The following is a 23,591-nucleotide window of genomic DNA, read 5'->3' as shown; positions in this document are numbered from 1 at the left end:
CAAAATATGACGCTCTAGTTATCCTGCGGCGTCAGTTTTCGCTCGTACCATGCTCCTACCGTCTTTCCAAATAAACCTCTGGTTAAAGGAAACCTACAGATTGCGCTTGTTACACGCATACAGTCTCTTTCAAATCTAAAACTCTCAACGTAGGTTTACATAGTTTTAAGATTAACTAACACAACAAAACTACTTGTTTATGTTTAGGCAACAAATCTTTAGATTTTAGGCTTAGGAATAATGTGTGGTTCGGGTTAAAATAAGTATTTAGTTACATAATCTAAGTACGTTTGTTACGTACCCGCCGTTAGTTAAGTACATTAGTTACGTAACAAAAGTAAGGTAAAATAAGTCAACGTTGAGTTTTGGTTTCACACGGGACACAAACCTGCATCCTGTCTGAGAGTTCTGTGTTTGACCCAACCATCCTCCTCCCACTCACAGACGTTCTCGCTCTAGAATTGCTCTGACCGTCTAATAATGGGTTTACACATTGGAGTCAGCTCATTCAGGCACTGACCAAGTGTCAGTATTTGACGAGTTGGGAGTGAAAATTAATTGAAAAACCAATAAAAAATACTATTTAAAGTACATTTGTGCACCGCCTTGTGCATTTTTAACACTCTTTTACCAAACGCCTGGCTCTGGCTAGCTGACATGACACATGTTTACAGTGGGAAACAGCAGCTAGTTGCACTTATAATGCTAACTGAGACACAGAGTGAGCTCTAAAGACAGTGAGAAATGAACTGTGAGAGTCTCAAATCATCAACTGGCAACACAAGTTAAAAGCATAGAAGCCACCACCTCACACATGTAATGTTAGCGTTTAAAAAAAATGATGGTGTAAACTTCCTGGAAAACTGATTGTCCTATTGCATTGGGAAGTCTAACAAAATATATCCTGCTACACAAATATCTTTTACTGACCTCTCCGAGATACTTCCGTCATTTTTTTGCAATGCAGTGCAACTGCTTTAAAGTGTGGGACACAGTTTACCTTTAGGCTGTTGGAAACACTTTAAACAGTAAAAGGAGAATCTAGCAGACTGGTTGATAATATCGCAACAACATAATGAGATTCTAATAGTGCTGCCATGTGGAGGTCGCCTTAGAAGAGCAAAACAAATCATTGGCAAAAGGGACACATACCGATGCACAGATTATAGTTTTCTGAGCACACACACCCACACACGCACAAACACAGCTGTTGTCCTACCTCTTGTGTTGGTAGCCATGTCTGCCACCTTCTGAAAGGCATCCAGGAAGGCCACAGCTGCCAGAACAGTGGTTCTAAAGAAACGGAAAATACTAATTACTTTAGATAAAATGGTATTAGAATTAGAATGTTCAAATTGTGCACTCGTACTGTGGCGATGCCATATTTGAATTGGTCAATGAACTTGAAAATTATGGATTTGATGTATTATGTGTGTTCCTGCTCTGTAACCCTCCACACATGTATAACAGTAATACACAGAATTTCAATTATTATATATTATTATATATAATTGGACCGCGTTTGCAAAAAACAAAATCCCAGACTTCTGATACCAATTTGTGAAATTACTGCACTTATGTCTAAATGTATTTTATACAATCTAGAAAAGACTTAATTCTATGCAAATCACAGAATTTATGAAAACCACAGAATTCATGCTGATTTAAGGAATGGAAATTTGGCATCAATATCAGAACACGAAACCGACCATGTCTGAAATCTGACTTCGCTAGTTATTTTAGCTCAATAGTGAAAGACAGTGTTACAATATGGAAAGACCATTTATGTATTTATTGTTTGATTTTGTTTTGTTGTCAGAGAAACTTACCGGAGCTGGGAATGCAGCTTGGTGGCCTTGGCGCTGAAGTCCTCCCACACAGGATAGGAGCACTGGCAACACACAGACAACAATACACATTAATATCCACAGATATTACATATTGATAAACAAGGTATCAAACCTCACTGCACACTTTACAGTGTGTGCCAGGGGGAAAGAGATAATGGGTGGGCTTTGGGTTAGTAAGATGAGGAAAAAATATCTTTGTTGTTTTATTTATCCTCCTTTTTCAAATAAAAACAGCTTAATAGAGACATTTCTGCAGGTCACCTTTGTTCTCCTCCTGTACTGTACCTCTGCAGGTCTATACAGCACCTCTTTACCCTTGTCAGCTTCTGTCATTAATCCAATTCCCTATTCTCTTTCCACCAAAGCAACCCCCCCCCCCACCCCCCTCCGCCCAACTCTCTGCTCCATCAGTACCCTGCACATCTCCCCCTTTTTTCACCCTTTCTCAACCTCTTCGTTGATCCCCAAAAACATCCACCACCCCTCCTCTCCTCCCTATGCAGCCGTCTAATCCATCTACCCAAACACACGTATATACAGATCACTTGAGAGCCACTGGCATCAGGCAGCATCAAAGGGTCTGACTTGAGCAGCCAGGATTGCTAACACAATTCAAAGCTCTAATGGATGCTGCTTCCCCATCCTCCCCCCTGTAGAGTGCATGACTGCTCTATCACACACACCCAGGCTCAGCACATATTACATTATACTTGATCCAGGTTAACCTATAACCCTGTTAAATGCCTGCAAATTGTGTGCATGGGGGTAGGTGGTTGAATGTATATCAGAATGAAGTCCAAGTATCCTAACAGGAACAGGGAGATATGGGAAATCTGCCAATATGAAAAATGGAAAGTTAAGGAAGACAGTAGGAAGGAAGGAAGTGTGTGTGTGTGTGTGTGTGTGTGTGTGTGTGTGTGTGTGTGTGTGTGTGTGTGTGTGTGTGTGTGTGTGTGTGTGTGTGCTAGGGTGTGGGGGTGGGGCATCCTGCCGTGATGTCAGCATAGACAGTAAGGGCTGTATGCGCTTTGATCTGGCCTGTTTGATGTGGCTTAATTTGGTCTGAAATCACAGTCCTATTTCCCCTTGGTACCGAAGTCTACCCCCTTTACCATTCACACACACACACACACCCTGCCCTGCTCCCTCCCCTTGCAGGATGTTTGAAGTGGCCTGCGCCCTCCTTGCGCACACACACCCACACCCACACTCATTCATACACACATGAGCAGCCCTGCATCTCGTTAGCATATCACGGCATTACAATCCAGTATAAGAGCCTGGTGGCAAGTGACTGAGTGATGATTGTGTCTGTGTGTGTGTGTGTGTGTGTGTGTGTGTGTGTGTGTGTGTAGTAATTGTAGTAATATTACATATGTCATTTTTAGTGTGCATGTTATGAATGCATATTGATAAAGATCCTAAACCCCTTTCACACTGGACAAGAAACCCACGAACACCCACGGACATCTGCCGTTTGTCTTTAGTGGGAAAGTTTATAATCGGCATTCATTCCCGGGACACATGACTCTGCAGCAGTCACTGATATTTATCGTTTCCAATTTTATTACTATTCTTAGAGGTCATTTAGCAGACGCTCTTATCCCGAGCGACTTACATTGAACTAAGTACAGGGACTGGTATTGAACTCCCGACCTTCTAGGCCATCACCACCCTAATTGGCAGTGATGGAGACATGACACCAGGGTGGAAACCAGAAAATGATCATTCGTTATTAAAAAAAACACAGATTTGTAAATATAAATATATGATATAAAATGTTGTATATGTAATCTATATTTTTTATAATATATAAATAACATTGGTGGAAAAGGGGCATTTGTCAGAATAATATTTGTAACTATGCAAATGACTAAACGTCCAGCAGTACAACATGACCTTGCTCTCACTCCTTCAGTCAGGACATATAAGGGATTTTTTTTTTATCTATGTAATTAGCCGACATTGACAAAGAACATTTCACATAAGCCTAAATGTGAGTTTAGACAGAAAGAGAAGCGTTATCACAATGTGTGTAGTCTGTGTTTTTCCACCAAAAACAGCCAATGAATGTACATACTGTACTGTACGTACTCTGTTAGCTAGCTAGCACTGTAGTGTGTGTGTGTGTGTGTGTGTGTGTGTGTGTGTGTGTGTGTGTGTGTGTGTGTGTGTGTGTGTGTGTGTGTGTGTTTTTTTGCTCAATATTTTAACACGAGCCAGGGTTAATAAAATGTATGATTTGTTGTACTACTCAGACACATGCTAAGGATCTTTATTAAAACTGATGAGAAACTTAACTCACAAATTCAATTAAAATCACAAAGTGATATATTCTTATATAAAGTGCTGAGGTAAATGGACTGCATATATAGTGCCTTTCTTCCTTACTGGACAAAGCGCTTTACAATTTGCTTCTCATTCACCCATTCACACACATTCATACACCAATGGTGGCAGAGCTGCAAGGCACTGGCCTGCCCATCAGGAGCAACTGATTCAGTGTCTTGCTCAATGGCACTTCGACACGCAGACCTAACTGCATTTGACTTTCTCAGAATGACTGATCATTGAGACTCGATAAGTTGGGCTCTCTATATAAGATGTCTTAAAATAAAAACAGACATAAATGTTCATCTCCGTGTTGCATTATTTAAAACAAGCACAACATACATATAAATATATTTATTTGAGACTTTTCTATATCCTTTGTTGACACTTTAAAGGTCAGTGAGGTGAGATTGGGGAATAATCTTACAAAGACAGGCCCGTCTGTCCAAGGTCAAATATCTGTTTAGTTGAATCCTTCTGAAATCACGTTTGCATTTAAGAAAGTTACAAAACACTCAGGCTGCAAGCTTCACGCTGTTTAAATGTGTCAGTGAATGTGTTTGTCTCACCAGAGAGCTGAAAGACTGCCACCATAACCACTGCGCTCACATGATTGTAGGAGTTGGACTATCCCGGTGGCCGAGGGGCAAATACACCAGTGTGTGAGAGACACATAGCGGGAGACAGAGAGTGTGAGAAAAAGCTTTTGGATTGTATACTATTACATCACCACTTCCTGTGTCACCAAAAAAGTCTTACGCTCACACACACACTACCCGATTCATCCCTGTGTAAACATATCATAACTAAAAATGTATCTTTGCTTTCTTCCCTCACTGGTTTTCCATATCGCACAGAACTCACAATTCACAAAAGGATTGTGTGGCTTTTGCGGCCGCTAAACCTGCAAAAATAAATAAATAATAAAAATGTGTAATTCTGAAAGCACCCGCAAAGAGTGGAATGCACCCCGACCTGCGCTGCATTGGTGGCTTTTGTGTTCAATTTAATGTTCAATGTGTACAATGAAAGAATGCAGGGAATAATCAACAGGCAAACTGAAAGCAGCAGAAAGGCAGAACTGAGTACTCTTTTCCCTTCTATGCAAAAGAGTTTCATTGCAAAAAACAGTCCAATTCACTTTCCTTCGTCGCTCTGCCATTGTTCTGCCTACTGTGGTATTGGCGGCAATGGCAACCCTTATACTTCACCACATGGATAATTGCAATTAGATGCAAATAAGGGGACAATAATACTCAGCTGCAAAACTTTGTGGGTGTGTTTGTGAGATCATAAGATCAATATCTGTTGTTATTCAGACCTTGAGACAGTGGTTGCAAGTGATGCACAATTCATGATGTATTGTGTCAAAGGATGAGCACGATAAAAATGTTTGTGTCTTCCATTTATGGGATAAAATGAGGGAATTTCCAGCTTTGTACACTTCCTCTTTCCTCATTCCCTTGTACCCTCCCTTCCTTTCCCTTTCTGTATCGCTGCCTCTGTCACTGTGGCGAGCTCTCGTGCTCACGTTCCGGCAGTTGAAGTCAGAGAGCTTTGAACATTGCAGTGTAACCAATCACACCTGAGATGTGTCGTGTTTTTAATATGAATGAACTAAAATGACAACATATGGCTATATTTCCTCATGAACTTTACACTTAAACAACCATGGAGGCGCCTGCAGCATTGACACTTTTGGTCTGGCTGTGACTTTAGTCCAAACCCCAGAAACAATTTCAGACTCTCCTCCTCTTCTTTTCTTCCAATCCCTGATCTTCACAGAACTATCTTGATTGATACATTTGATTTCCTCTCCTCCTTCATTCTTCATCCCTGCCTCTCTACACTCTTATTGATGTTAAATAAAAAGGTTTATAATCTCTGAGCCCAAGATTAGGATCACTGGCAATCAGCATTTGAACTCTTTGACCGTTTCTACTATTTACAGACTTATGGCGTAGTCACTACATGATGTTAGCAGGGAATGCCATGTATTGTACATTTCAGAATAAGTTGTCAGTGGTACTATAGATCTAGTACATTTCCTATGAATGGGTAAATGAAAAAAGACGCTTGATTTAACAGTTATGATAGTTATGTTGCAATTTCAAATGGTATCAATCAGATTCAAACCTTTTCTTTATTGTGTGTGTACAAATAAAAAGTAGGTAAACTGTGCTTTACCCTCCACTTGATCCCTGTCTTAAACCAAACAGTGTACAGGGACCGTTCCATCTTCCTCTATCCCTCCAATAATAATCCCTCATCCCTGATACTGAGCAATATATTGACTATTTTTTTCCCTTTTCTTCCAGTAATCCTCCGTTTCATCTGGTCTTGACTCTGGACTCAGGGGTGCTGTCAACTGTCCTCTGGCCTAGTTCTCAGAGCACCACCAGTCCACCCAGTCTGCACAGCAGTCCATTGAGAGCTCCACTCCACCACTCACTACAGTGTATGAGAAGCTTACTGTCTCCTCTCGTTCTTTTGTTCCCTTTGTTTCCCCCACAGCAAGACAGAAAAACAGAGGAAATCCAGCAAGAGAGACAGAGGGAGAGTGAGGACGGGTGGAGGCAGGCAGAGAGGGATGTAAGGATTAGCCCGATTTTTTTGTTGTATAATCGAGCCAATTCGCACGTTAAAAGAGAAATGCAAGAACCAAACAAAAGGGGATAATTTCACAGAGCTTCATATGCATAATCGACTGGCTGGAAGATTTAAAAAAAGAGGATCATACTCATTTTTATCAAGGTTGGGGATGGATGTATAACCCACAGAGAAAAATGCTACAAATGATCTATCTCCACGTCTCCCAGAAAAAATGTTACTGTCTTTTGTCTGCTCTGTAGTCACCTGCTCCGTTACAGTGGTACAGATTCACTTACTGTACATAGGGAGAGCCTGCCACCCCATGTCTATCCCCTCGAAGCAGAGAGAGTGCAGGGCAGAGGGGTTGTGTACTTGAATATGTTAGTCTGCCTGACTCATTGATCCTTTATCTGACTGTATTGTGCAAGTTATAATCTATGGCCCTGCCATGTTACACTCCTGTCACTTTACTTTAAAGGTACATTGATTTTTTTGACCCTAGAAACGTCTCCTTGGGATTTAGAATAAAAGCACTGTCTTAGTTTCATAGCTATGTTACCAGTTAATCATTAGTACAATTATTCCTCAGCCTCGGGCCTATCTGTCTACAAAATTCATCAAAACACATCCTCATGGTTGTTCAGATATTTTGCTGACATAGATACCTTATTAAAAGACAGTATCGGGTGAACAAAACATCTGACATTACAGGCTTTACCCCAAGAAACTGTTTAACCCAGATTGATGCCTCTTATCGTGTGATCATGGCGTAATTAACAGACACACTCATATGCGGCATAATCACTACTGTGTGAAATAATGCCTCTGCTTTTTCCCTAAAGGTAAATATTTCTCTAACTTTAACCAAGCCTTAACCAGAGAGGTGGTGAATTAAAAACAATTGCTGTAACTTATTTGATATCAGCTGTACAGTTCTAAGTATAATTAATATATGTAATAATATAATGTAAGTTCATTTGTATTTCACAAAAAGTGGAGTCATGATTTCCTGCAGGATGCTGAGTAAAACACTTCTCCCAGCACATCAGCTGGCACTTTGTTTTAAATGGAAGGATCAGCATGCAGATGAGGAGACAGAGGCTGCCTCGCTGCATAATTGATGAAGTGCAGCAGCTAATTCCAATCTAAACATAGTGATGAGAGGAAAAAGGAAACCATCTGTGTGTTGTTGTGTCTCTGTGCAGCACGGCCACAGATCATAGACGCCCTACCAGTGAAACATCTGCACTTTGCACTTCCATTAAGATGCAACTTTGCACAAGACAAAGAAAAGGAAAAGAAAAAGGCTGATATCCTTACTGTGGTCCCTAGTAAGTGTCAAGCTCCCATCACACCGGATACTACACTTCCCATAATGCAGCCTGCCTGGTAAGTTCTCCATGCCGCCAGTTTAATAACACACATTTTCTGTTAAAATTCTTCACTCCTCCAGATCCGAAGACCATCACAAGTCAACTGATTTTGATGTGGAGTTCCCTTTTCGGCTCTAGATTATTTAACTTTCAGGGCAAGCTGTGTTTTATACATAAACATGAATCATGTAATGTAGAGAGAGATTCAAACACAGTAAAGACAGCACACTGATAAAAGACAGAGGCAGGGCCATCTGCATTATTTGCTATGGGACAGTATGTTGACAAGCCATCAGTCATCCAGGCTCTTATAGGTATAAAGATGTCACTTAGGTGTTTCTCTCCTCTCCTTTGTTGGGCTGAAAGTCATAAATATCTGCTCCAATCGTGTGAAAGGGCTGTTAAACCCGCTGAAGGTGCGTCCGTCAGATGCATTAGTGTAAGTGACGGTAACTGTTACTGTGACCCTCAGCACTCACAGAGGTGTGTCCGCAGAGATAAGTTGCAGAGGAAACCCAAACAGATGAGACCTTAAATATCAACACTGTAAACAGATTAAAGACATTTGAGGCAGTTCATCATTATCTGAGCCTGATTTAATAAAGCTTGCAGCAATTTGTGGCTTCCGAAGGGTTAGTGTGGACCTCCAGATTCACGCCAGAAATATTCAAGTCAAATGAAAGAAATCTGACATTAGCGCTACACTTATATTAATATTTCAGTCATGGGTCTAATGACAATGTGCAATGTGTTGTAAGGGCCACTCGTAGTGACGAGAACTGTCAGCTCTGTGGAGCATTTTAGCATCTTTCAGCTCATTGTTTTGGTTTTGTGTTCTGCAACTTAACTGTTTTGGTTCAGTCTCACCGCTTTAATGAAACTCGGTTCCAACTGCAGCTTTCTTCAGTTAAAAAGGTTCTGATAAACTGACTACCTGCCCAGCACCAAATGGCAAACAGAATGAGTTCATGGCCAGCTGGTAAACATTGTAAGTCATTTAGCTTCTGAGCAAAGGGGCCGACATTCATGCCAAGACCTATATATCTGCATGGCTTGTCAGTTAGGCTACTGCTGTTTGTTCAGAACAATTTCCAAAGAAGACCTAATATGAATTTAAAGTTGCATAATGTCAAAATGCAATTTTGCATTGTCCATTGCTACACTGGAAGATGTTTTAATGTTGAGCTATATCAACACATGACAGAAAGCAAGGCAGAGCTGCACAGCACTACAGTATGTTGTGAGACGAAGAGACTGTCAGTGCTGATGTAGAGGAGGGGCGGACTTTCTTTATGGTTGAATGCAGATGCTGCATTGTAATTCTTCTTCTCTGAATGTCTCTACAGCTGTGCCATTCTACTCAATTCTGTAGCTTCTGACATGCAAGATGAAAGAAGCATTGAATTTCATATGCTGATGAATGAGCTCCTGTTCAATCTTTACTCTGATACTGCACACACACACATGTAAGCACATACAGAGTTCAATCACACATATCTCTCTAAAATTAAGATGTAATATATAGAGCATGAAGAGAACTTTCTTTTCATATTTATTTTTGAAATGAATGAGAGAATATTGATTTGCCACATTCATTGTTATTCTCTGTCTCTGGCCTGTTCATAATGATCAGTGTGTTTTACAGTGAACAGCTGAGTGTGATGAGAAGGCTTTGACAGCCTGACAAAGGGTTCAGTGAGAGAGGCTGTCTTGGCTGGCTCCCAGCAGCCTCCACGCCTCCCACGACCAATCCTCCTCATTCATCTGTACCGGCCCTAACAAGCCCCGGGGCCCTAACAACCTCAGTCATTTTAACGAGTTCTAACGAGGGAGATGCTCCTTTACGTGCTCTGTGATTCGGCTGGCACTTTGGCATCTTTTACTTATGAAACTCAATGTTTTTACAAGGTCATCTGAATCATTCAAAAACAAAGCATGCATGTCAATGAGGTAATGCAAGACACACCAAACCTGCCCTCAACTCGCTTCTTCTTTACTCCTACTTCAGCCTGTCTTACACCTTTTAAATCCAACTTTCGCCTTAAAAATTAATTTGCTATACAAGGATGTTAAATGAATATCAGAGTCGAAAAAACCACAGTACCTTGCAAAGTAGCCATGCAAGAAGTCACTACATCCTCGAGCTTCCACCAGCAGTAGGTTGGACATCTTCTGGCCGCCGGTCGATTGATTGGTCGATATGCTCTTGTCTAATCAAATTGTCATTGGTCGGACAATCGCTAGTGTGACTTTCATAAGAAAAAAAAAGCTTCTTAATCCATTACTTTCTCTCCTTGTCAGATCTCAGTTCTGACAATTGTGCAACTATAATGCACAATTTGGTTGAAGTTTGGTCGGGTTAGGGAGGTTGATTAACGCATTTACTTGCAGGTGGGGTGGTGCGGATTGGCTCTTATAACGGGTCGGGTGCATGTGTGTGTTAAAAAACCCTGACCCGTGCATCCCGACTTGGTTAGCTTCAGAAGTGGTATATTTCAATATGGTTGGTCTAATAAATAGCTGAAAGGTTTCGTTTGTAAAATGCAGTTATATTTCAAATGAAATGGCGCATTCCCTTGAATATTTGATTATTATTATTATATATATATCAATATAAATTTAAATATTGCAGGAATACTGCAATCCTCCAACTGCACTGCATATAGACAAAGATAAAATACATACACATAAATCATTAATTTCAGTCATTTAAGCTTAATTCATAAAAGATGTACTCAGTTAGGATGTTTTAGTAGTTTAGTAAGGAAGTGATCTTTCTGAATGCCAACAGTTGTTTCTGCAGGAATATGCCTTTTTCATGGAAGACATTTTGACATGTCACAATAAAAAAAGAATGATGGCTGAATTCTATTTAGCTGCTTTGGGTTCTGGTATTGTGCACGTTGGCTCACTGTCCCACTGTTGTGGCCTACTGGGACACTTATACAGAACAGAGTCATGGTTATTGTTATTACTAACATAGTTGCTTTTCCTACTTTGACATTTCAACATGTCTGCTGTGAAAAAGGCCGGTTGGTTCTGATGGAACTGAAGACCTTTCTCTCTTCTTCCTCCATCTTTCCACTGACATGCATCCTCTGTTTTTACGACAGAGCTGCGGTGAGAAGTCCACTGGACCACACAGACACACACACACAACAGATTGGACTAATGATACGCTTACACAGAGCATCTTCAGTTCTGCAGCATGGCCCACAGTCGTAGGATATAATTGCCACAGGTTTTTAAAGAGCTGAACAACAATGGGAAGTCTCTGTAAACAGTTTACTTCCAGTTCTCCTGGTTTGTTGATGCTTACTACTTTAATGAGGACACTGCACTTAATTTTCTTATCCAGAACTGATGGGATTTTGTTACCGAGTTGTAGGAAATCATACAATATTCTTAAAATGAATTGCTGAATGAAGACTTTCAATGCATTAAACAGCAATTGAGTCATTTTGTTTAATTTTTGTAACAGTCAAATTTCAAACTCCAGAGTAATATGACAAGCAGAGCAAGAGTACTGTACAGCTGCAAAGATTAATCCATTAGTTGTTAACTTTTAAATTAATGGCCAACTACTTTGATAATTGATTAATCCGTTTGAGTAATTTTTGAAGAAATATCTGACCTTTACTCCTCTATGACAGTAAACTGTATATATGTGAGTTGTGGACACAATAAGACATTTGAGGACATCATCTTGGGCTTTGGGAAACACTGATCAACATTTTTCACCATTTTATGACATTTTATAGACCAAATAACTAATCGATTAAACGATAAAGTAATCGACAAAGAAAATAATCGTTAGTTCCTGCCCTACTGTATTAAAGATAAGCCACTTCCTGTTTTGGACGTGTTTAGCAGCAGCAAGGAAAACAAGAGAAACCTGAAGGTGGAATGATAAATTGATCAGATAGTAAACAATGGGGTTGAGAGGGCGATGAAATGCAGCTATGTCCCCTGCTGGAACGGAAGCAGGGATTGTCAAGGCATATGGTAGGAGTCTTAACTACTGATCCACCAGGACAACCCCAGCACCAATGTTTTAATGGCACCTTTTTGGGAATTTTGGAACATGTAGCATGAGTCCTGCCATAGGTAGTCACCTACATGAAAGCAATGCTACAAGGCTGGAGGGACACTAATCCATATGCACATGTGACGTTATGTGTATGCTTTGTGTTATACTGTAAGGTACACTACACACACGGCGGTGTGAAGCATGGTCATGGCCAGAGAATAGAAGGAAAGCAGATGTGGCTGGCCAACACAAGCCGCAGGCTATTCCTGGTTCCCACCATAACTGAGCTGAGGACTTAACTCTGAGGAGGCATCTCTGCACAACTAAAGAAAAGTCTTCTTCAAAGAAAGACAAGGCCTCTATTTATGGCTGATATATGTCATTATGGATTTATTGAAATCGTTATATCCCATAGTTTTAGAGCAGTCCTTGCTGTAAATCAATCCATGAGCATCTACTGGATTCCAGTGCGCAAACAAAAGGAGGCTATTTAGTTTGGATCTTTTTGGTTTTGAGGGGAAACCCTCATAGTCTACTGACTGTGCTCATGCTTCTCTTGGTGCACATGCACATACGCACACGCACACACACGCACACATACACACACACACACACACACACACACACACACACACACACACACACACACACACACACACACACACACACACACACACACATTGGGCCACTGGGCTTGCAATACACTAGCAAAAACCTTGACAGAGTAACATTATGCCAAGCAGACGCACAGCTGACAGCCTCGCAGCTAAACTAATGATGCGGTGGAGACTTACTGGGGAAGTGGCTGAATGTGTCCACGACAATACATGCAACATCACAGCTGATAACTCTACCGGAGGGTGAAGTGGGGACTCTATTGCCTGTTTTGCACTGCAGCTGCCGATAAATGATGGATTCAACCTGTTTATGCATCAGGTTGTTTGCCACTTCAACCACAGCAGCCCACATGTGAGGCCCTAATCTTGTCGGTTATTGATTTCTTTAAAGAGGAAAAATATAATTAAGCATCCCTAGTGTATAAATATTAAATCACAAGTTTGAATAATGTCTTCAATACTCCTTATTGAGTCCGAACAACAATCTACACATTTAAATAGTTTCAATTTACAATGACATGAAATTTAGCATGACTTAGCATAATGATAGCAAAACTATTCTTCATACCACTTAATAAAGCTAACAATATATACATATGTATGAAAATAAGTACTGTTTGTACGAATGTAAGTCTAGGCACACATACAATACAACAAGCATCTAGTATACCTGTTTCCTAAAAGGGCTAGCTGTATTTTAACTACATATAATCAGTATACATTTTATTTTTTTAAATGATACTGCGTGTGTGAGTATATATAAGTGGGATTTCTTGGGATAATAAGTGGTTACCTATATAGCTGCAATATAACAGATTTGCATTAGCATGTGTGCATGTCTGTGTACTGGACTTTTGAGGCACACACTAATGATGTTCTATATACAAATGTATGTGTGTCTTTTAACCACATCCTTTTTTGATATTTTACACATAAACTTAGAACTAAGCACAAATGCATGAGCTGATAACAGAACAGGACTAACAATGTGAAGACTGGAAATCGTAGTCTGCTTTATTCCTACTGTCACTGTCAACAAAATATTACATGTCCCCAGTCACCACTGGTCCATATAGCCAGCTGACCGTGAACATGACTGTGTCTCATCATATTACCCCTCTGTGACCTGGGTCTGCGTGTGTGTGTCTGTGTGTGCGTGTGCGTGTGTGTGTGTGTGTGTGTGTGTGTGTGTGTGTGTGTGTGAGTGTGTGTGTAGTTCACTAGAAAGTTGAGCGACATAGCCTCCAGGGATACACATTGGTAGACAACAACATAATGCCCTTTTACACACGCATATGCACACGCACACTCACACACACACACACATACAGTTTACTGTACGAGCATATGGGAAGGTTTGATACTGTATTGTATATTTCAAATGCCAAACATCCTCATTTTAAAGCACAGAAGGACTATCACTTTATAAATTATATTTTGTCATCATAAGCTTTTTTTACACACACACACACACACACACACACACACACACACACACACACACACACACACACACACACACACACACAGATAGCACGCATAAAGCAGACACACAAGGAGTGACACTTTGGGTGGAGGGTCTGCTGAGGAAAGAGGAAGATGATGGGGAAAGAGGAAGGACAAGTGCTTTCTAAACAGCATGGATACAATCTACTGACATTGGCAGACAGCAGTGTTTAGCTTGGCTCTTGTCGTGAACATGAGTGTGACATGACACCTAAAATCACCAAGTACAGGTCCACCAGTAAAGATGAAACCATATAATAGACGTGGGATGGCAGGATGTTGTGCTGGCTACAAATGAAACAGTTGGGGAAGAAAGTGTGCATTGGTATTTTAAAGATGTCTCCTCTACAGTTACTGTGTAATTGCCCAAGTAATCCACTTAATAACAAAGGCTGTCCAAACCAGCCTGTTTCCGAGAACCAATGAAGAAAAACTATTAATCCGTTTGTTCCTTCTGACAAATGGCTTCTTCTTTGTCGAGCTATAAACATTGATTAAAGCCACATTGTTTCCTGTTGAGTCAAAGTGAGTTTGAAGGCTGATGACTCAGCGATTCTCATCCGCTCACTGATCATTCAGCGACTCCTTGGGGATTCAAGAATTGTTTTTTGGCCCAGGTTGTAGTGACCCACATATATCAGAGTGAGCTGGATAACGTAAACAAGAGGACCATTAGGAGCCTAATAATTAATAGATGAAAACATAGACAGTGAAGCTGTGAAGATGCCTTTAAAGTGGTATTCCTTGAAAATTGATTAACCAAGTTTATTCTGTATTGTGTGTTTGAGCATCAGTGCCTGGGAGAACAAAGAAGTACAAGATAAAGATAAATAATAACAAATAAAATATTTTTTTAAACAACGTGAGGTATCAGTTTTTCCAACTTTGGTGATATTGTTCTAAGTGTTTTCCTAATAAATGTATTTATGGCTCGACCATGACAAGGCTAATTCTGGGAAAATCAACTGAAACCACAGCTTTCTTCAAACTACAGTACAATGTGACACAGTGCTGCTCTGTAGTCCAGGGGGGGTGATTCAGCCACGTCACCACCATACACTGTTTATAAGACATTGACGTTGTCATCATGACATCACACATTGGTTTGTGGACTGTTTACTGAAGTAATAAATCAAGTGAGAACTAGGCTCATTTTCTCATAGACTTCTATACAATCAGACTTATTTTAGCTACCAGTGGAGTTGCTCCCTGCTAGCCATTAGAAAGAATGCAGGTTTAAATAAGGCACTTACACATTGGCTTCACTTTTTAGACCCCGAGGTTGTCGCTTGGTCTCAATGCAAAATCTTGCCTAACCTAAAACACTACTACTGCTTAGAATAAACCTTTACTGTAGGTTATGGGCTCACTTGACAAGAAGCAAGTGAAACGTAACTATCTGTCCCAATACAAACGTGCTGAAACAACGCTCCCTTAATACCTACTTCCTGTACTCTCAAGGAACAGTAGAGCGTGTCACCCATGCTACTGAACCTGACATTCAACAGGAATTCTTTGAGACATTTTAATTTGTTGTTACTCCTGAGGAAATAATTTCTTTAATTTTAAGTTAAACTGATTGTAATGTCAGAAAATATTGAACAATTTCCCAGAGCCCAATGGACACAACCCAATTATACTAAAGCAGTAAAGCAGCAAATCCTCCAAAAAACATTTAGAAACTGGAGCTATGGAAGGTTAGGCATTTTTCTTAAATACATTTTTTATTTAAGAATGAATTGATTATTAATATTATTATATATTATTTTTTAATCAACTATTTAATTAATCGACAAACCATTTCAGCTCTAATGTATTGACTTTAAAAAGACAACCTTTCTATTAGTGTTACATAGTAGTAGCTTAAACAATTATCAAATAACAGAAATCCTAAATCTCATTCATTGCTTATTCATTGTTTATAGTGAGGTCAACTAACCCACAACATATAATAATATGTCAATTTTTGAAGGAGCAGAGTAATAAAGCATCCATGTATCATGTGTTGGATTGGCATTAACTTGATATCCAGGATCACTTGCTCCTACTCCCACGTCTCACTGCACAACAGAAAGCTAATAATCTCTCTTTATGGCACAATAAGAGGGAAGCGCATAACCTCCATTTGGGGTCATAAGCTTAAGAAGGCAATAAAATGTGCAGAGTTTAGAAGAGAAAAGCCTTATCTTTGATATTTAGAATGGGAGAGACAAAGAGAAAGGCATGACAGGCAGAAGGAAGGCATGCAGAGCTGCATGGACGTCTGACAGGCAAACCTGACAGACACTGTATCATCACCCGTTTGATGGACGCTTTAATCCAAAGCTTCGCACAGCAGCACGAGTGAACCAGTGCATTTAGCATGGGTGGGTACTGAACCAGTAAAGATTGGCCGCTGTTAGTGCCATGCTGGAGCCGTTAGGCTGCAGAACCACTGACTTATTCAGACCGACCATACAGGCAGACATAAGGACAGACAGACAGACAGGCTGGGTGTCTGACGGCTGCACGGCTTCTCACGCCTTCATGTTTTCCTGCTAGATCAACCTGACATAAAATCAATGACGCTGCACTCTCATGGAGACGCACAGTAACCATGGAAAAGGGCAAGAACGACACAGAGAGGCTGAATATGCAATAATCATGTCTGTGTCCTTACTCATCCAGAAAATGGTTGAGGACAAACAAGACGACGGGCTGTGGAGACGACGAAGCCTCTCAAGTTATTACCCACATGTGTATATAACGGAATGTGTCAAAAAGATGTAGCCTAACCGTCGTCTGGGCCTCTCTAATATGCCAATTTGCTCCACAAAGCCATCGAGATTAATGGAGTTCCTGGTTCATTTACGCACCGGACACTTACACGGAGCCCCCACGTTCTAGTGCAGGCTATTATAATTGGCACACAACCCAAAGGATGAGCGTATCATGGTAACATTTGCCAGACGCATTGAGAAACCTTTGTGAACACAGCGGGATAACTGTTTTGTGAGTGTGACGGTCCAGGGGAACGGGGGTGCGCATCACATCAAGCTTGTCCGATAACGGATGCATTGAGGTTTACATGCGCAGCCACTATTCTGGGTGAGGAGGAGGGGGGGTTTCGCACCGGCAACCCACCGGGCCGCCGCATCGTTCCGTCTTAATACAACCAAAATCAGCACCAGTTTATTAGTAGCCATGTGAGTGCGTGTAAAGATTAAGACGTGTAGGTATTTGAAACCAAGACAGCAGCTCATTATGTTTAGGCTTTATTATTATTATCATTATTAGTAGTATTATTATTATTATTACGCACATGTGTCTAACCACGATCCAGTGAAACGTAAAAAAAAGATTTTATTTACCTTCATGTCGTTGACAATCGCCTGGAATAAACCCCCGAGGGCCCCGCATTCCTTCTCCACGGTCTCCATGTTTGCCAAATCCACCATTCACCGGAATTTGCAAAAGCGCGCACCAACAGCGCGCTACCAACACTCAGCAGAAAAAAAATGCAAAATGTATTTCCACAAAATCACGACAGGGCTCTCCGGTTTCTCCTTTAAACGTGGGAGATCAACAATAACGGAGGGGTGCAGCGAAAGGAGGAGGAGGGGGTGAAATAAAGAAAAGATGCCGAAAGAAACGGCTTGCGCTGCGGTCTCTTTCAAGCGAACGGAAGATGGGTTGTGAGAGAGGAAAGATTGTCTCTCTCTCTTTCTCTCTGTCTGTCTGTCTCTCTCTCTCTCTCTCCAGCTCCGGGTCACTCAGGCAGTGAGACGTTCAGATGGTACCGGGACGACCGCTCATCTTGGCGCAGCCAGCGCTACGCGGAGTCGGTGGGGACTCATGTGAAGGCAGCGGAGAACCGGAGCGATAGATCGCCGTGTATGTCAGTCAGGGTCTGTGTATGTGTGTTCGTGCATGCATGTGCGCGTAGGTAAAGGCAGGCTGTGATTGGCGCAGAGGTGGTGGGCTCAGCGGTGCGGGGAGAGCAGCCAGTAATACGATCCATGCAACTGCAAGGGAGTCAAAAAAAAGGAGGCTGGACAACTCTGGACGGCCTGTCACATGGCCACACGCACGCACAAACACACACACGCACACACTGTTAGACCACTAGATTTCTTTTTAGCAGGGGGTAAATGTCAAATAGATTTAGCGACCAGAAGAGTGTGTGCATGTGGGAATGTGTCCTGATGACCCTGATTAATCACTATTTCTTTTTAAATATCACTTTAATAACCTTTCAGTGACCTATAAAGACTGTTACTGGAGTTACTATTGTAAGATCCTTCTTTACAATGTGGTGATAATGATTTATTGATTATATGGCATATATATCTGCCTTATTGATATGGAAAATAAGTTCAATACAATTCATCTGTATGTCAGTTGGTATGCAACACAACTAATTGTGTTGACTAGAATTTCACAAACTCATTCTTTGTATAGTTCATTTAACTGTAATCTGTTAGGGAAAGCATAGCATCTACGTTTCGGTTGTGTCACTACGGTGATTTTTTAACTTAACTTAACTTACCCAACCCCTCAGCATGAAACTAAATATCATGTAATGTATTTTCTATTACGTTGACTAGTTTGAACTTTAGATTGAGTATTTTGACACCATAACTTTTGAATCAGTCGGTATGAAAAACTAGGGTTCTTTTAACTCTTTAAGCATATGGAAATACAAAAATGTGATCAGTGCTAACCTGTATTGTCCTTGGTTTCTTCAAAACTACAGTCAGTAGAAGCACAAAAGTCTTGTATTGCATCTCCCGCAGTCATTTCTTGTGAGACAGCTTTTAGCTCGTGTCTCGAATGCAAAGAGCGTTCTGCAGAAGTTGTGTTTGGAGGGCTGCAGAATGTTGAAGTTTCAAAAAGTGAATTCAACAGACAAGAGGTAAATATAAGACAGTTAGGTGACGTCATGAAGTAGCATGGGATCATGGCTGTTAGTCATTGCAGTGAGCTTCTCCTGGATTTGGATTCCTTCAGTGTTCAAGAGGTTTTTACCCGGAGCAGAGTTTTCCGCAGACGTCTCCTTCTTTCCGAAACAAACAGACCAGCTGATTCAAACCAGTAAGAACATTGAATAAATCAGTTTCACATTAAAAATCAGTGTTTCTCATATGCATTTCAGCTGCCGCTATCGTTTGCCTCACTTGTTTCTCAGATTCGTTGACATTTTACTCCATAAATGTTACATATTATACCTCTAAAGCAGAGAGAAGCTGCATATTCTGTTTCATCGGGAGAAGCAACTCCTTTCACTTTGTCACATTATCATTTGAGACATTGTGAATATAAAAATATTGATTATACCCGCTTTAAAAAGAAGAATCTGCATGTCTTGTGTGCCACGACAGATGCATGTTTTGAGGTATATGGTGCATGTTTTAATAAAATGTGGTGCAAAGCAAACATACCATTGTCTTTTACTGATATTGCTTGTTGAGAGTTCTGTGGATGTGCCTGAGGTAAAGATATTAATAAGACTGTGGTCATATGTTTCATAATGACTCCTGGTAATATCATATGCCTGTAGTGGGAAGAGTTATGTCATTCTGTAAAAGCCACAAAGAACTACAAACATGTTTCCCAAGGCTGTTTTTGCATGAACAGAAATCCTTTCAGTGGGCTTTGTCTAACTAATGTGTCCTCCTGCACAAAGCTCCTGCTTTGAACATCACAGTTAGGTAATATTTGACTGGATAAAACTAAGATAAGAGAGTGCAAAATAAGAAATACACCGTTGTGTATCTGCATACATCTTTAGTGAAAGGGAAGGTATTTTGTGTCTGCATGCCAAATGTACTGTACTGACAGAGTGTTCAAGTAACACGATACTGTAAGCAACCAGAATGATGGTTCAAAGGTCACATTGCCCTGGATATTCCTGTGACCGCAGATGGATCATGTTGGGGAGAAGTGCTCAGAAACTAGACAGCAATGGAGAGTGGTAGATGAGATCATTTCCATGTATCGGTTTCAGACAGCAAGATGTTATTGACACATGATAACTTCATGATGATTTTAGAATGTGGTGTCTTAATATTATATTTTTATTGGAACAGGCTTTGTGTCGAGCTGAAAGAACCCCAGAATTCATGAACTTTACGCAAAATAAATAGAAAAATTCAAAAAATGCAATTCTAACTTGAAAATCTGAAGTGGAAATGTGTATCTGCATCTGGTCACATGCTCCAAAGAAATAGGGCTCAGCATTTCACCTCTACTACTGGGTCCACCCATCAGTAAAAAGAAAATATTCTAGCGATGAAACACACAAAATTAGATCAAAGCGCTGATACTCTGAGAGGCAATCAAAATAACACTGCTATCTTATAATCTTCACGTGTAGCAGGGCCTGTAGTTTACTTTACCATCTGTCTGACACTAGCCGGGGCTGTACAGTCCGTTTTGATAGTTTGTTAATTGGACTAAATCCAAAGTGGCAGAATCGACAAAACAATCTGCCCTTTCGCCTTGTCCTCACCGCGGCCAGGACACCAGGCTGCCAGGAGGAGAGCCTGTGACGACTCTGAGAGACGAATCCCCAGTCAGCTGCCACAGCAACCTGAATTCAGCCAGCATGTGTAACAGCAGCAGCAGAAAGTCTGCTGATCCAGTTGGGGCAGTCCCCTGGGATCAGACCCCTGGGATCAGACCCTTGGTGCTGAGGTATGCTCAGGCTGAATTTGAGCTAACTGCTCAGCGAAGGTCCATCTCCCCAGGGAGGAGGAAACAAAAACTTGTTTTCGCCACTTTGTATTAAATCCAATAAACAAACTATCAAAACGTATACGGACCCTAATCTTTCAACGTGATTGACCAGGGGAACTTTACCTATTCGCCCTTTCATGTTGGACTGAGGGCAGACTGGAGCTACAGTGACTCACTATCACCTCTAGAGGAACAAGTGGTATTACAGACTGGACGGAAAGCAGCTAGCTGTTAGCATGCTAACTTCAGTAAACATCTCTGCAACACAACACAGAGACTTGTCTTAGCCTAACCCTGCCTGTGTGTTTAAGTGTATCCTGCGTGCAGTTGGTTCACACACTCAGCAGATTTACCTGTTCCCTTGGACTGAGGAGCACATGTTCAGTTGGTCACATTATCTCCCACAAGGCCTTTCGTGAAAATGGTCCGATCAGTGTCAAAGTAAACATACTTCAAAGAGTCATGAAAACAGTGTGGGTGTATTAACAGCTGTGCATGTTAAAGTGACAGATTCCAGGCAGGTTAAATCAATTTGACAAGGTTTTACTGCATTCCTAACTGTGGACTTGGTTTCTATTTAAAGGTGCCTCACACACAGTCCTGTTTGTTTCCCTTCATACAAATGAAAACCCTCATTCAGTTTTCTCACCTGTTACCCACTTGGTATTGGAAATATCTACTAATTCTGAGGAAAATCTACCACCATTCTGTTGTGGATAAGTGTTATGTTTTAAGTTCCGACATCTGTGACCACTTGATCTATACTTACACGATAGGGACAGTGTTGCAAGATGTAAGATAATTATTGTATTTGTACGATCACTTTGCCCTCTGTATGATCAATAATGTCCGTAACTGCCAATGACAATTTTTGTAATAGTCTACTATTATAACAATTGTCAGAATGATGGACTTATGGTCATACACTGTACTCTCTTCCACATAGTTCAGCTTGCTTAAAAAACAAAAACAAAACAAAAGATGTGGGAAGATTTGTAGGCTCGTCCAAAAGTTGTTTAAATATGTCTTTTGTAAAATTACACATTTACGCCTATTTGTTCTCACAATATGTTTTTTCCATTTAGCAACTCTGGATAGGCGTGCTATTTTCTGCACAATTTATGTCTGTATAGTATCTTTATATTTTAATTTCTTCTTGAAAGTTATTTAGCAAGTTTTGAAATGTAATCGTAACAAAGGAGAGAGATGCAAGACACTCATACTTTTACTCTTTGAAAAATGATCAGTGTAATAACATGGCGTATCTTTTACCTCTATCAGCTATCACCGAATCACACACTGAAACTCTTAACGCTTGTCAATATCTGATGTTGTGCAGAATAGAAACCTGTTGGACAATTAAGCATTTGATAAGTGCCAACCTTTTATAATAATGTACTTTATACAATAATATGTCCTCATTCTTTCCGTTAGGAGGCTATAATGTTGTTCCTGCTACAGTTTACATTGCTATAATTGAATGCACCTTTTTTCAATTTAATGATCAGTCAGCTTATTGCTGCTCTCTGGGGCAAATACAAAACAAAGACAGTTTAATAATAACATATCCCAAATGAATGCCAAATGCTTGTCATTGTTTCATATACAAAGCAAGAACCTCCTCCTGTTTAATGCTTGTTTGAGTGCACCTATGGGCCATTGCTCTAACATTCCTGCTTTATTCAGTGAGTGAGTCAGAGAATCATTTGCAAACCTTTGGTGAGACAGTGATTCACCATCATCCAGCTTCAACTGCATTTGTTGCTCTTCCAGGGCTAAAACATTACACCAAGTACATTATGAAAGGTTCTAATCTACATTTTCATCATTGTGGTATCAAAATATTTGTCTGCTTCATTCTTTGTGTCCGACCACAGGCACGACAGTGAAGTATGAGAAATAAAATTAGAAAAAGGAAGCATTTTTCACTGTCCTTTAATATGTATTGTGTTTGAAATGAGTTTTGAAATGGCATTTTTACATGCTCTAAATAGTTAGCATATAGGCTAACATGATTAAGATGTTGCAGTGAGTCACATATGACAAAGCTGAGCCTATATGGAGCAAGTATAAGATGATCTTTGTCTGGCTGAATCATTGTACAGTGTTTGTTCTCCATGTACAAACATTACATTTTTTGCAAACTTTTTGTACAAAATCTATTAGTAAAGAAGACTTCCTACAACAAAAAGCATGAACGACCATTCAAAGATATAGAGTAGTCCTGTTAGCAATCGGACTGTACCAAATCAAGCTGAATTGTTGAAAGATCTGCATTTTCAATCATTCTAAATATTGGTCTGCTTTGTTCTAACATTTTCAAAAAAATCTAATCAAGCCATTTGAGCATTAGAAAAATCATAGCTGTAGTTCTTGTTTATATATTTGTTAGCATTCATGTCATAACTCAATACATTTTGGAGTGAAAGCATATCCAAGCTCTGTGGTGTGGTGGACCCAGGCTGATGTCCCTGGGTGGGTTCAGGGGTCAGATGTCAGCTGACCGTAAAAACTGCTGACCATGGGCATTTTTTTTGAGAGGAAGCAGCAGAACTTGAGCAACTGATGTTGCCTG

General features: G+C 40.4%; 1 protein-coding gene across 6 annotated transcripts in view; it reads right to left on the bottom strand.

Moving 5' to 3' along the window:
• mtss1lb (MTSS I-BAR domain containing 2b) overlaps window positions 1-18,181 on the bottom strand; it is an 82,680-nt gene extending 64,499 nt beyond the window's left edge. For all 6 annotated transcript variants that reach the window (XM_029455707.1, XM_029455750.1, XM_029455732.1 and 3 more), the window contains exons 1-3: window positions 17,650-18,181; window positions 1,830-1,891; window positions 1,220-1,293 (exon numbers count right to left, since the gene is read on the bottom strand). In XM_029455707.1, the coding sequence (XP_029311567.1) occupies window positions 1,220-1,293; window positions 1,830-1,891; window positions 17,650-17,736 (223 nt within the window). In that variant the 5' untranslated portion in view covers window positions 17,737-18,181. The remainder of the gene's footprint in view (window positions 1-1,219; window positions 1,294-1,829; window positions 1,892-17,649) is intronic.
• Window positions 18,182-23,591: the final 5,410 nt, after the last annotated feature.

Source organism: Cottoperca gobio, chromosome 3 (genome assembly GCF_900634415.1).
Source record: "Cottoperca gobio chromosome 3, fCotGob3.1, whole genome shotgun sequence".
NCBI classification, from domain to species: domain Eukaryota; kingdom Metazoa; phylum Chordata; class Actinopteri; order Perciformes; family Bovichtidae; genus Cottoperca; species Cottoperca gobio.
This window is presented reverse-complemented; position numbering and strand designations above follow the sequence as displayed.